The following is a 14,642-nucleotide window of genomic DNA, read 5'->3' on the forward strand; positions in this document are numbered from 1 at the left end:
TATTACGTAAATAAAAAAAAATTTTTTGTCACTCCTTGGTGACAAATACTTTTACTGATGAGTATAAACGAAAAGTTAAAGGTGTTCTCTGTCTCAGTATCAACAGACTCTACAAACTGAAAGACAGAGAATTTCTTGTATTTCCAGAAATGTTCCTTGGACGTCAGATTAAAGGATGTAGAAAAATGCAATTTCTCTATCAGTTCTACAAAAAGACCTCCAAAATCCCAACAGACAAGCTGTTCATGGAGTCTTTGCCCCATGGCAAATGAGTTAGCATCTCTATTAAAGCAATTAGCATCTCAGTATATTTGGAAAACAAACAAGAAAATATCTTAATCTTTGCCTTTATATCTATAAATGAACTAATCTCAAAGGCTCTGAATCTCTAAAAACTCCACAAATGTACAGAGGAGCAATTTCAGTAAAATGCTGAGCCCTGATACCAAAACATTGCAAGATTTATTCTTGTTTCAGGCAGGGTCTCAGAGGAACAGATTTTGAATTGCCCAAATTAAAACATTTCCAGTTCTAGAGAGAATAAACACCCTTTAAGGATCTATTGATATCACTGCAAATATGAGCACATGGTGCAAAATCACCCTGTGAGTTATATATCTTTTTAAGTCACACTGACATAAGCAGTGATATTTAAACTATACCCTGATTGCCACTGTATTGCCTGAACTTACTTTATTTTTATACTTCAAAGTCTCTCTGGATCTCAGAAGCACAATCCTTCTTTTAATAAATATAACTAATTTTCAGCAGGAACCTGCCAATAGTTATTACGTAAGACGATTTGTGACACTGCATTTAACCAAGGAGGTTTTACTTAAAAATCTTATCATTTGTGAGTCTTTGGGGGTCAAAATGGTGACCTGTTAGACAACAACAAAAAAAGACCTGCTGAGTCAGACCTTAAGAGGAGACACCTTTTAGGGAGAATATGTGAACTTGGCCTTTTTCTGCTCTCTCATGCATCTCTTCCTCTCATACATCCCCAGTATCCCAGTTAGATTAGGGATGACAGAGAATGCATCCACTTAGTACCTCTTTATGAGACATAAACATATCTAATCCTTTTATGAACTTGCAGTATTCTCTTCTTTACAGTGTCCTGTTGGCAGTAAACTCCAAGAGTTCACTATATGCTGTGTAAAGAAGTACTACTTCTAGCTGTTAAAATCAGTTCCAAATCTTATGTGCTATATATATGTGCATATATATAATATTCGGTTTCATTCACAATTGTTCTTCCTGACAGACTCCCTCTCAACTTGCATGTCCGTATTCTTCCAGGGGGACAGCATAACCATAGTAGGAAAGTAGACTGAAATGCCTATTTTGAGTTGTTCTGTGCTAAAATATAGAAGCTCTTAAGTGCTTAGGCAGGGAACTTGTGCTTATCCTGTTTTGAAGCTGAGAGCTCTGCTTCATAAGTGATATAAAGCAGAAGGAGCAGTGTGGGATAATCTAGTGGAAAGAAAAGATGCAGCTATAACTTGCTGGTTAAAAGGATTCTGGTCTTTCTGAATCAGCATCAGGGCTCTGTCTAATCTCCTTCCTCCACTCGTGTTGCAACAGAGGGTTGCCTAAAGTGAGCTATGTTGGCTCTTTGCCACTCAATATTTCCCTTCACCGGGGAAACCCCCAACTAACTTTTAAAGTCAGCTTTATGGTCCCAGGAGAGGCCAAAGGCGGTATGAGGCACCTCACCACCTTCTTGAAGAATTTGAAGGCAAAGATAGGGGAGGGATCACAGGAGGCAACCTAGACAAGCTCATATTGAGCTATTCCTGCTACTTTATTAGCTGACGCCTCCTGCTCAACATACTGATCAACCCTGCTTTTTTATTACTATTATTTCAGAGGGGAGTTGCCAGAACTGATTCATTGTTTTTGGACAGGCAAATACAAAGTGAGCAAACTGCCTTGTCTTTGACAACTGAAAAGCATATAAGAGAAAAAAAGCTTCTGAAAGTTCTTTGTCTCTGCCATCTAGAAAGCATAGCCTTCCAAGAGGAAGGTCTGTGATTCAGGGGGAAAATCCCATGACAAAGCCTTTAGCTTTAACAATTGCATGTAAGAGAGATTAAGTCATGGGAAACTCCTGTGAATAGAGTTGCATGAATAAAAAGAAACATGCAGCAACATGAAACATGCCTAGCTTCAGGTTTCACTGCCAACTTGAAACATTGACCATGTTTATGAAATTGTTCACTGGGCTACATGTGTCTTTCGAGCAAGCAGAAGCCTAATTTCAAGGGACCTGGGGGATAGGGCAGATGCAGGACGATGCATGGCTTGGCTTTGCATCAAGCATTCAATATTAACATTCTCTGCCATGTGTCGATAGGAAAATGAGAGGAACCAGGGTATTCTCAAAGGATTACAGGGACTGCTTCAGCCTTGCGGTAGCTGAGGAGCTCAGTACACCATGCAGTGTCCAGGGGGCTTGGAAGACTTCGTTCTGTCTTCAGGAACTCTTAGGGTAAAGCTAGGCAAACAATAGCAGAAAACTTAATTTGTTGTTTTGTGGTTTGGGGTTTTTTTGTTTATCTAATGCTCAAGCCATTACACGGCTGCTCAGCTGCCAAGCCCGCGGCTCTGTAACGCTGACCAGGGGCCGGTGAGGGCAGAGCTGCCTGCGGGGACACGGAGGCACTGGAGGCGATCACAGGAGCAGCTAAACTGGGGTTCGATTTAGGGCTCAGAGCTCGAGAGCCCGTGCGCAGGGTCGGACGGGCAGCCCCTGGTCATCGACACAGAGCCACTGAAGCGGCCGGTGAGCTGCCGTGGGACGGCGCGTTACAAAAACAGGCCAAAAACTAACGAAACAACAAATTAAGCTGCTGCGGGGCCTCCTGGGAAATGTAGTTCCCCACTTAGATAGGCGAGGGCCAATCACCGCTTCTCTCCCCGCTGGGCCTGCTGGGAGTTGTAGTTCTTCTCGCCCCCAGCGGAGCAGTGGCCAAAGGCGGCGGGGCCGGGCAAGACTACATTTCCCACCGCGCACCGCTCTGCCGGCGCCCTCGCGCCCGTCGGCTGTAAACAAACAGGGCGGTGAGTGATGGCGGCGGCCGCGGGGGGCCCTGAGGTGTTCTGAGCGTCGGCTGTCTGTCCGCCGGGGCTGCGGACGGGCGGGCGGCTCTGCCGGGCTCGGGCTGCGGCGCGGCGGACTCGTGGCGGCACACATGGATGACAGCAAGGTAAGGGCCTGGGGGGCCCACCTTGGAGCCGAAGCTGAGGGCAGCCGGCGAGGCTCTTGGTGCAGGGAGCCTGCTGAAATCTCCTCTCGAAGGGCTCTGGTCGCTGCAGCCGCCAGGAAGGAGGGGGTTGCCCCCTTCTTTTCCTTTGCTTGCAGCTCTTGGATGCTACTTCTGGCGTTTCCGTAGAGCTCCAGACGTGGGCTAGGGGCAAGTCGAGAGACTAAAGGTTGCCCCGAGGGTTTGGTGACTCCATCCGAGATGCCATTTCTCTTGGGAGGGCTCTTCCCATTGCAGGTTGCTGTGTCAGGATGAGGTAAGCAGTATTTATACCTCATTTTGTAGCTGCTGCGGTCTTACACCTTGAGCCATCGTGTCCTTGAAATCTCCTAAAAATTCCACTGAGTCATGCTTTCCTCCTTATTGAGGGAGTTGGCCTGCCTAATTGGAGTGTTGTCTGTGAACTGAACAACTGTGAAAGGAATTTCCCCATAAGAACAGAGACAACTAAATTTCATTAGTAGTGAAGTAACCATTCTGTAGCTACCTGAACCCAAGTTCAGTGTTTTCCTTTGTCTGCATGACATAATTAATTTAGAATTGGGCTTGCATGCTGTAATGTTTTCCTTAATTCATTGTGCACTTTAATTTAGCCTTATCTGGTTTAGGAGAGCATTAGAAAAATGGTTCTTGTTAACGTATTCCTTTAATTGGAAAGAAATAGTAAGAAAGGGAGAGGTAGAATAGCTGAACATCAGATCTAGAAAAATTTCATGTTTCAGTTCTGAAGGATGTTCTTAAATTATGCACACAAAAAAAATCCAAACCAACCCCAAAATATGACCTTCTTTTCTGCTGTAGACCTTACTTGAAACTAAGGATTGTTCAGGTACTGGTCTCACTTCTTGCTCTGGTTTGAGCTATTGATTGTGTAAGGGAAAGAGTTTAGTGATGTAGCTGTTCCTTGGCAATTAATTCCTGTTAAAACAACACTTGTGCACCTCTGAAGTATTTAAACACAGGAAAAAGGAGGAACTCTTATAGTAGTTTCAATGTTTATAGGTGAAATTACTTTGTTAGTTTGGAAGACTACATATAACTTATTATTTATTATATACATTGGGAAGCAGAGAGTTTGAACTAGGGTAAGAAGTATTTTGCATATTTTTGTTAGCTGATAACTCTAGTTGGAAACCATTAAAATAAAGTTTTATATAGCTAACTGCAATCTTTTGTATTAATTTTGGAAGTTTTTATAGGGAATGCTCTGGCAATACTTATTTGGGTAATTAACTTTTCAGTTTATAGCTAGAAATGAGAAATAAAAAAAGGTTTTAACATCAGATCACTTTTGTTATTCTAGTGAAATTAAAAACAAGCAAACAAAAACCAAACCACCAACAAAAACTATTGGGGTTGCCCTCTATTATTACAAATATTCTTACCTTGTATGGAAAAGATAGCTTTAGTTTTTAAAAAGTTTAGATGAAATGTATTTTTCCTCAAAAATAAATTGAACTGAACCAAATGATTAGATTGAGCTTTAAGAAAAAAGTGCATTTTGGAGACAAATATATTTTAAATGTTATTTTTTAATTTAAAGTGGGATTTGGGGAGGAAAAAAATGTATAGTGCATCATTCTTAATATTAGCAGTGGAGTGTAGTAACTGATTACTTTTTTTGAAGGGGAATGAAAATTCAGTGAAATGCACCCAACAGTATTTTTAAATGCCTTGTTAGTTCAACATGTGTTGGACATACAAAGGAAGGCTTAGGAAAACCTTTTGTTACCCAGTTCTGATGACAATAGACAGGTCCATTCTTCAGATTTTTGAGAGAGCAGATCTCAATCTCACCTTCTCAACTTTGAAGGGATTGGCTCTTGGTTGTTGACTTTATTTTGCTTGTAAATAAATTGCTGCATCCTCTAAATGAAGAAGCAAATTCCTTTAATCTTGTAAAAGAGGCAGTGGCTGTTTAAAGCCAGGTCTCCAGCTCAGATTGTTTCCACCCAGGATCATGTCTGAATATAAAGCATTCTCACTGCTGCTTGCTTGGCAAAATAAAACCTGAGCAGCTTTGGTTATAATTTTATATGAGCAATTTTAAGTCATTAGATGTTTTAAGAAGGTGCTGCTTGGCATTGCTCAGATGGCACATCTGCTCATATTTTCAATGAATGAGTAAAATGGATGAGCTTAAATCCTATAAAATAGCTAGAGCAGTTTTATTTCGTTGTTGCAGTGAACTAGGAGGCTATACGTGGTAGAGTTAGCTGACATCCCTGTGTCTGTTCTGAGCTCTAACAGAGACAGGTTTAAAGAAGTGCGTGGCTTCTGTTAGTGTGAACTGGCAGAATGTGTACAGCACGTTGGTGGACATGCTTCCACGGGTGAGGCTGTAGGTCCTTCCCTGGGGGAAGAGGAGGACTCTCAACTCTTGAGCAGGAAGGTGGTATCTGTTTGATTGCTGCCCTGAACCTTAATCTTGACTTCTGGGTGCCTGTGTAACACCTTATGAAAACACTTGATATTTATTCCTAGCTTATGCTTTTTTTAATAGACATTGCAGCAAAGACAGTCTTTATGCATTTGTGCAAAAGATTACATTCTTAGTGTGTTAATCACTTTGTATCATTAGGGTTTTAAGATAGATGTCTATTGACATACCAGCTTAAGACATAAAGTGTTTGCTCACTAAATAGTATCTTACGTTTTTGGATCGTTATGGGAAGCATTTTGTCTTCTAGTGAAAGTTAAATCTATGTTAAGCATATAAAATGTCATGCAACAGAGGAATTAGAAGCATACTTTCCAGCTGGGTTTTGTACTGCTGCTGTAAATGGTATGCTTTGAATTGGAAGATCAGAAAACTTCATCTTTATTAGCAGACTTGTGACTAACTTAATTTGCTTTCTGATTTTGAGAAAATGTTTGCCAGTGTGAATAGATTCCTCTCCCCTCTACTGTAATGCAGCACTTAGGTTTTATTTCTTACTAATCATTTTTACAGTTTTATGTAAATTCTGTATATGGTCATCAGCTTCATGTTAAGTTAAATTCTGCACACCTGTACCTTCAGCTGCTAATGCAATGAAGATTCCACTTAAGATGATTCTTTGAGCTGGATCTCAACTACTGTTTGATAGAACTGCTGATTTATTGGTGAATGAACTCCGAGCTGCTGGAAAATGCTGAACTGGTCAATGTGATCAGCATTGCTTTGACACTTCAGATAGTGTTGTTTTAATCTGCTGAATTGTTTAAAACCTGCAGATGTCACAATGAGGCCGCTTTATCAAAATCTTCGATCCGAGGGGCTCAGTTCCTCAGGGTTGTGAGTGCTAGTAACTGTATTATGTATGCATCTCCTTCCTAAGGAGGACTCTCTGTCATGCATTCTGGAAGTGCTTTTGTAGGTGTTGCATCCTTCTAATAACAAAATCCAGAAATGTGAGGGATTTTCTATGTCAGGTCAAGTAATTGCAGCTATTTCCATTCCAGGTCACATAACTTTGTGGTTGAACACTGATGGCAGATAAGAATTAGGTTATGATCTAGGTACTGTATTAAAAAGAAAATCTTAGAATCACAGAGTATGCTGAGTTGGAAAAGACCCATCAAGATCATCCAGTCCAACTCCTGGCCCTGTGCAGGACACCCCAAGAATCACACCATGTACCTTGGGGAAAGAATTATGTTTTTCCATTTTCTGAAGTCTGAGCGAAATGAAGTGGGGCTTGGTCATACATCTAACTAATGCATGTCATTACTAATATTTCTATGTCAAATTTTATAATTGATGTTTTTCTGGGTCTTGATTGCTTATGACTCATGACTCTGTGGAAAAAACCCCAGATTCCTACTGCTGAATGCTAATAGATCACATCCTTTTATAAACTCCAGAGGAATACAAAGGGACAAAAAATGTTTGCCTGCTTGTTTCTTGGTCTGTTGCCATGTTCAACATCAACTATCACTTCTGCTTTGTCTTCTTTCTGTCACATCAGCATAGCAACTGAGTAGGCAAACATGACTTGGAAGCCAGGGGGATATGGTAATGTTGGATGGGGGCAAAGGATTTCCCAGGCCTTTTTTTCCCCAACTGGGTTGCTTAAGGTTACAGCAGGGAAAAGTGATGATGATGCAGGATTTGATTAAATGGCTTACCAGACCAACTTTGCAGTGTGATGCTTAATTGTATGGTGAACTCCAGGAGCCATAAAGACAGTATGAGTTCTTTAGGGATGGTGTGAAGTCAGATTATTAGGGTCAAAAACCCAAAAGGTATAAGCCTTTTTCTTGTCATAAGAGAGCTTGTGTGCAGGATTGCTGCAGTGGTAAAAGATCGTGGAGAGAGAGCAATTAGTACACCAATCTGTAGAAAGCTCTCTGGAGTAACTAAAGGGAAAGCAATTCATTGGTAATGGTGGATCCAGGATGCATTTGCAATGTACTAAGCAGTCTTTAACTTGCTGTATGTGAGAAACAGGGTGGTGGGAACTATTCACCTGCCCGACATTGTGGTGAAAGGGCATGGCCGTGACCGCTCCTGTGCTGGACTAAGGCTCGAGTTATTTTGTTCATAGAACAGTGTGGGGTGTGCTGGGGCTCCAGCCTTAAAAGCTAGCTCACTCTACTTCTAGAAGGTCAGAACTCAGTGGCAAAGGTTTTTAAAGAGAGCTGGAGTGTACCTCTCTACAAGACCTTATCTAGCTCTTGAATTCAAAGATTTACTTTGAACTACCTTGCACTGGCACAGAAAAGCCCCAGGTGCTAAAAGTCTTCAAGAATTGAAGTACTTGGTGGAGTGAGTGGATTATTCAAACTGTATTCAGCAGTTATAGTGTAAAAGAGCTTGATTTGTTTTCTTTGCTCTTCTGAATGTATTGTATTTGTTTCATTGTCGTAGATGTCCATTAAGTACTTTCTGTTCCTTCATTTGCTTATGGTAGCTAGCTACTCCTGAATAAATTAGGAGAGGCAATACAGAGAGGGTAGGATTATGTTGGCATGTGATTGTTGTCTCACTTTCCAAAGAAAGAATAGGCTGAATTGTATTGTCCTTTTTTTTTCTCTTCATTCTAGCACATCAATTCACCCTAGTGAATTGTTTTTATTACAGCCTGCTAAGTTTGTAGAACAAGTGACTTCTTTGAATATTGCAAATTATTTATTTTGTAGAATTACACAGTAAAAGTACCTTTTTTTTTATTTTGAACTCTGATATTTTGAATACTGCCTATTAGAAAAAGTCCCGTCTGTATACAGTATGGTGAAATACTAAGCAGCAGTGAAATTCTTCTATGCCGGTGTGCGTGTGTTAATTGTATTTCTCCACACCCCCTCCATTCAAACAGTGTGGTCAGAATGCAAATAAGGAGAAATCCTCACTTCAGAGGGGAGCTGGGGTGCGTGGCTGATGTAATGCTTACAGGGTGATACTACCCAATGACCAGTGAAGTAAGCTTCAGAGCCTATTTAAAACTTTCTTATGCCATACTCCCGTGCTAAGAGTAAAATATTTGGATGGGGAAGCATAGAGTAAACACAGAGGAAACTATTCCTTTTTTTAAAAAAATATTTTAATTGTAGCAAGAGAAGCTTTCAGACATCTTAAAAAGGAGACACAAAGAAGAGGGGAAAATGATTGCAAAATCTGCATTCCGTAGGGCAAGAAACTAGGGAGTTCTATTTCTGGAAGGGAGATCTAAGTTAGGTACAGGGAGAGTTGAACACTGATAGGTTGCATGAGGAGACTCACACCAGGCTGTGTAATAATGTTTTGAAGGCCATCATGGCCAGAGTGGTTCAGTACTGATGGAGCAGAGGCAGCAGAAGTAGGACCTGGTGTGACTGAGTAAAACTCCTCAGAAGATTCCTCTGAAAGAAACATGGCCTGAGTAAGCTCAGATGGGTAGTGAATAATTCTGACAAGCTTCATATTTGGAGTAGGCTGAAACTGTTGATTGCAGCAGAACTAAGTTTTGGATTACATCGATTATATTTTTTTCCAAAATAAAATGTTAAACTGCATGGTATAATATTTCTAGATAATATAATTTTTCTAATATTTCTGGCAAGTACTAGAGCATGAGTTGTTGGTGATATTAAACTTGATTTCACTACAAGTTGACTATGCCTCCTCAATGTCCCAGATACCCTCCTAGATATCTGAAATAGTGTATCTAGTTCTGGCCTCCCCTGTACAAGAGAGAAATGGAGACACTGGAGAGAGTCCAGCAAAAGGCCTTTAAGATGATGAAGGGACTGGAGCATCTCTCCTGTGAAGAAAGGCTGAAAAGGCCACAACCATCTGTCCTGGAGAGGAGAAGGCTTGGGGAATCTCATCAATGTGTACAAATACCTGAAAGGGAGGGTATAAAGGAGGTGGAGACAGGCTTTCTTCAGTGGTACACAAGTGGGACCAGAGGCAGTGGGTACAAACTGCAACACAGGAGGGTCCATCTGCACATAAGGAAATGTTTGTTTTTTTTTACTATGAGGATGACTGAGCACTGGCATGGGTGGCCCAGAGGGATTGTGGAGTCTCCCTTCTTGGAGATATTTAAAAGTCATCTGGACACAGTCCTGGGCAGCTAGCCCCAGCTGGCCCTGCTCGAGCTGGAGGGGTTGGTCCAGATGACCTCCAGAGGTCCTTGCCAACCTCAACCATCTTGTGGAGCTCCAAATCGGATTAGTAGCATTTACAACAGGACTGCCTAAGCACTTACTTCACTGTGAAATCATATCCCTCTCTTTTGTTTTTAATGCTGTTACTGAAAACTTCATACATCAGCATTCATATTTTCTCTGTTGCTCCAGAATCAATGAATGTATATGCAAGATTTTATACTTGAGACACCGAGGAGTTGCAATCACGTGGTAACAGCATTACCTTTGCAGAACAGGATCTTTATTGTGCCCTTCCTTTCCAGGTGGTTGGAGGCAAGGTAAAGAAACCAGGCAAACGAGGTCGTAAACCAGCCAAAATAGATCTGAAGGCAAAACTTGAAAGAAGTCGTCAGAGTGCAAGAGAGTGCAGGGCCAGGAAGAAGCTGAGGTACCAGTACCTGGAGGAACTGGTTTCAAGCAGAGAGCGAGCCATCTGCGCTCTCAGAGAAGAGCTTGAAATGGTAAGAAACTATCATTGAACCTAATCCTCAGTATTGTTTGGGACCTGTGCTCATGAACATTTTTTCTCAAAATCACGGTGACTGACAGTGGCATTTGGCTAGCCAGAAGGTATCAAAACATCAGATGCATCCAGCTGTTTGCCTTCTTCGGTGTGTAGAATATGAATTTCATGTCACAAGTTATCTGCTAGTTTTGAACAGGAAGCAAGTAAAGAAAGTGCCATTGCGTTTGAGTCTGTTGTCTTTGAAATATTTGTTTTGAATAACCTTTGGCAGATGTAGAAACAGGTAGATGGTGGAAAGAGATGTCTTAATATATCAAGGGGGAACATACACAGTGTGTCATTGCTTCTCTGTTGGGGAAGTTGATTCTTGCAGCATGCTCTCTGTATAGATGGTTGCACAGCTGTCCTGTTTTCCAGCACATGTAAGATGGGTGTCTTGGCTAAATAAACAGCATTAACCAAAGAGAATGTTTCATTTGGAAATCAGACACAGCTCCTCAGTGGTATTGAGGTGCTATTGAAATTTCGCTGGGAGCTGAGGGTATTGCCTTGACCTGGCTTTAGGTTTTTTTGAGGAGGCAGGGCTAATCAGCACAAGTGAATAGGTTTAAGATCAGGTGAAAAGTCAGCCAGCTGCCCACAGGTTTTTTGATGTGCTTCTGGGTTTGGCAGTGAAGAATTTAAGATGAGGGAGCTAGGAATAAGGCACATGTGCTGCAACTGTGCCTTGCACAATCAGAAAGGACCTCTTAATAGTCCATCAGCTGCACAGTCATGTGAAATATTTGTTTTTAATAGGCCATGAACTGGAACGGTATTCTTGCATGTCAGCAGCAAGAAATTGCACAAAGTGTTCCATGTTGTTTAATAATTACAGTATTCTGTCCAGTATGGCCACTGAGTAGCAGTTTATTGATTGAAACAGGATTTGCTGAGGCCAGGTATGCAACCATGGACACGTGCTTAGCTCATTAGTGCTCTGCAGTTTCATAAGAGGCTTCAGCTCAGTAAATTCAGACTTTAAATGAATATACCGGAAGGTAAAGATTAGAGCTCTGTTTTGTCTGCTAATGTGATCCTGGCAGTTTGCTAATGCCTAATGTGTTTGCATATTTCAGTACAAGCAGTGGTGCATGGCAATGGACCAAGGGAAAATCCCCTCTGAAATAAAAGCCCTGCTAACTGGAGAGGAGCAAGGTAAAGCACAGCAGAACTCAACCAAACTTGCTAAGGCTGGGAAGACGGAAGCAAACAGCAGCAATCCCTGTAAGTATCCAGCCTATGCTTAATTCCTGGTTTTTTTACATCTTTTGTGGTGTAGGAGGATGGCTGTGGTGTAGGAAGAAACATAAAGATGTGCTTTTGGGCACAAATAGTTGATTGAAGCAAAGAGGTTTGTGGGTGGTACAAAGACTCTGTGTAATGTTTACATGGACAACACAGATACTACACTAGGTAGGAAGCTGGGCAGTTATTTTAAAAGAAGACTCAATCTCTGTGTTTCACTAAGGCCCGTGAAGACCTGAGACCTTAATCTTTTACAGCATTTTCTGTTTTCTTAATGCGAGGTGAATGGAGCACATAAAGCATAATTGAATTTTAAAAACTCCGTCAAAAAACCAGTATTCTGGCCGTAAGCACTCAGAAGTGAGAAATGCTGGACTTGGCGTTTCCTACGGAGTCTTCTTTCTGACTCATTTGTGCATGTCCAGGGAATGAAATAAGGTTATTCCAGGAACTGGAAGGTGAAAAGATCATGTGATATAAAGTCATATTCTTGATATGTATGTGCAAAGGGAGAGAGTTAAGATGTAGCAAAGGGCAATTCAATATCTTACTAATTCTAATTTTGTAATATTTCATGCTACAGGCTAGATTACACTCTACTGAAATTTTTTTAAAAATAGGAATTCCTAGCTTTATGTTTGAAAGAATCAACATGAAAATCACATTTTTAACCATAACAGTCTTCCCCTGTGATGCATCACTGACAGGAGGCCAATGCAGAACCTTTCGCACTGCAGCAGAGATACCTCGGTAGCTCGCAGAAGAATGCTGTTCTGAGAAGTGGATACATCCCCAGATGCAGGGGCAAGGATCCCAGTCCGCTGTCTTCTCTTTGCTCCTCCCCACATGAAACTCTTTGATGGTGTTCCTAAGGCTGTATGGAGTGGGGCTTTTGGGGTAGTAGGTGTTTGTGTAAGTGGAGCATTGTTCTTTCTTTCGCTACACCACCCTCCCCAAATACAGCTATGGCAGCTTTTGGGAATTTCTGTTACGAAATGGGGGCTGCTTTTATATCAGAGCCCAGAATTAGACTGGTTTTGGTTTTGGTAGTTATGTGGTTGTTAACCACTGTGGGAGTCTGGGAGGTTCTGTAAAGTAAAAGCAAGAGAAGGATCTCATAACAACTTTGCTAAAGCCAAACAGAGTACTGTAGGTCGGGGAGAAGGAAATGAATCAAAAGCTTTCAGTAAGAAGGTTTATAGCGATGTAATTTGTAACCTAAATGATGATGTTGCTCTCAGCATCCTTCTCTAATCCAGCATGTCTTATATGCGATAGGGATTCTTCAAGAGAGGTACTAGATATATTTCCTACTTCTGCCCATACTTCTTTCCCTGAATATATTTTCTACCTCCCACGCTTCTGGTAGGATAGACAAAGCATGTCCCTGCATCTTGCTTCCAGACATTCCCTCTCACCCATTGGGCCCTGCTATCTTTCTGTAGCTCCCTACATTTTGGGCCCTAGTACTTTCCTGGACAGCAACTTAAAATGGGTTCTGCTGCGTTGTCCTGGTTTCCCAGCCAAAGATAATGCCAGGAACTGGTAGCAAGGAAACCAAGTGGCATCAGTTTTATGATAAGAAAGGTAATGGCAAAACTCTCGTGGGCTGATTTACTCATACTGGTTATTTACAGATAACCTGCCACTTTCTTCAGACTGCTCTTTCTCCTGGATATGCTTTTTGTATTCATATGATGTAACGTGGAGAGTGGAGCTCTCTGGATTTTCAGTGGGGGTTTGGCTTGCTTATTCTGTTCTGTTTATGGCAATGTCTTTCTCTGTATTTTATGAAATGCATGGAACATTTTTTAATCTTATGTTTTCTTCATTGTTTCATAGAATAAATATTATAATGAATGACTTTGCTAGACTGAATATTGCCTTCTTTTTATTGAACTAATTGGGTCTGTTTAGCGTTACCTCAATTCAAGATGAGTTGAAAGCAGTGAAAATAATTTCAGTGTACAGCACAATTGTTTTCAGAATTCCATTCTAAACACTTATATATTGAACCTTAAGGCATGGTTTTAAGTTTATTCTTTAGACCCTCCAAGCATGCACTTAGTTAACAATTGCTATAAATGTTGCACAGATACAGGAAACTATTATGAAAAGTTAAGTAATACTGAAGTAGAGATGGGGAGGATATGGGGGTTCAGGTTGTGTTGTCCACGTCCTGACCCCAGTCATCCACCCCGTGTGTTTGAAGTTTGGAACTGCAGTTTGTCCTGAAAGATAGCAATAAAGCCAGCATGTAAGTTTGGGGATTTTTGTCTATATTGAATGCTTGCATGTCCATTTTCTGGAGGAAGAAAAATCCTGGGCCAAGTGTTCAGAACTATACTCTGTGAACCTTGTAGCTGCATTTTGTAACATGATCATACCAGAAGTGTAATGTATTACTTTGGGCTAGAGTTAGTCTTGCACAGTCTACTTTCAGATGTAAACGATGTATTGTACTTAAACATATATTTCAAATGTTATGTGTGTGCTTAAGTGTTTTTCCGAATCAGGAATGTAGAAAACATGCACGGGAGTTACGGTACGTGACAAGAACAGGTCCACTCAGCACTAGGTAATGTGACAGACTCAGCTCTGATCTTGCCAGAAATACCCTGTTTGTTTTCTTCCCTCTTTCTGTGTTTCACCAAACAAGAAGCCTCTCAGCAGAAAGTTTTATTTTCTGAAGGAGACGGTGAGTCGAAATTTCTCATTGTGATGGGCAACAATTTTTTTCTGTTCCCCATCATGGCTTCTGCTTCTTGGCTTAATCAGCAGTTGGCATTACAGGATTGTGTTTGGCAAGCCTGAGTCCAGCTCTGTGGCACAGATAGTGCCACATCCATGTTCTGACAGGTTTTTTGTACTTCATGCAGATGGACACGAGACATGTTACAGCCTGCATCATCTTCAATGGTTTTGTTGCTTGTCCTCCATGCAAAAATATGAGACACATAGTTGCAGGCTCTAACTGTAGTTTTTCAATCTGCTCTTAGATGCCG

The 14,642-nt window shown here is 41.2% G+C and overlaps 1 protein-coding gene across 2 annotated transcripts; it reads left to right on the forward strand.

Annotated features, from left to right (window-relative positions):
• Window positions 1–3,052: 3,052 nt before the first annotated feature.
• Window positions 3,053–14,123, forward strand: CREBL2 (cAMP responsive element binding protein like 2). 2 transcript variants are annotated; one of them, XM_018085817.3, is made up of 4 exons: window positions 3,053–3,212; window positions 10,148–10,345; window positions 11,469–11,616; window positions 12,318–14,123. In XM_018085817.3, exons 1-4 carry the CDS (start codon window positions 3,198–3,200, stop codon window positions 12,389–12,391), a joined length of 435 nt encoding a protein of 144 aa, XP_017941306.1. In that variant the 5' UTR covers window positions 3,053–3,197; the 3' UTR covers window positions 12,392–14,123. The 2 variants fall into 2 exon arrangements, with proteins under 2 accessions (XP_017941306.1, XP_017941307.1); XM_018085818.3 differs by having other exon boundaries at window positions 3,187–3,212; window positions 12,345–14,123.
• Window positions 14,124–14,642: the final 519 nt, after the last annotated feature.

This window comes from Manacus vitellinus, unplaced genomic scaffold, assembly GCF_001715985.3.
Source record: "Manacus vitellinus isolate BGI_N305 unplaced genomic scaffold, ASM171598v3 scaffold_88_pilon, whole genome shotgun sequence".
Classification (NCBI taxonomy): domain Eukaryota; kingdom Metazoa; phylum Chordata; class Aves; order Passeriformes; family Pipridae; genus Manacus; species Manacus vitellinus.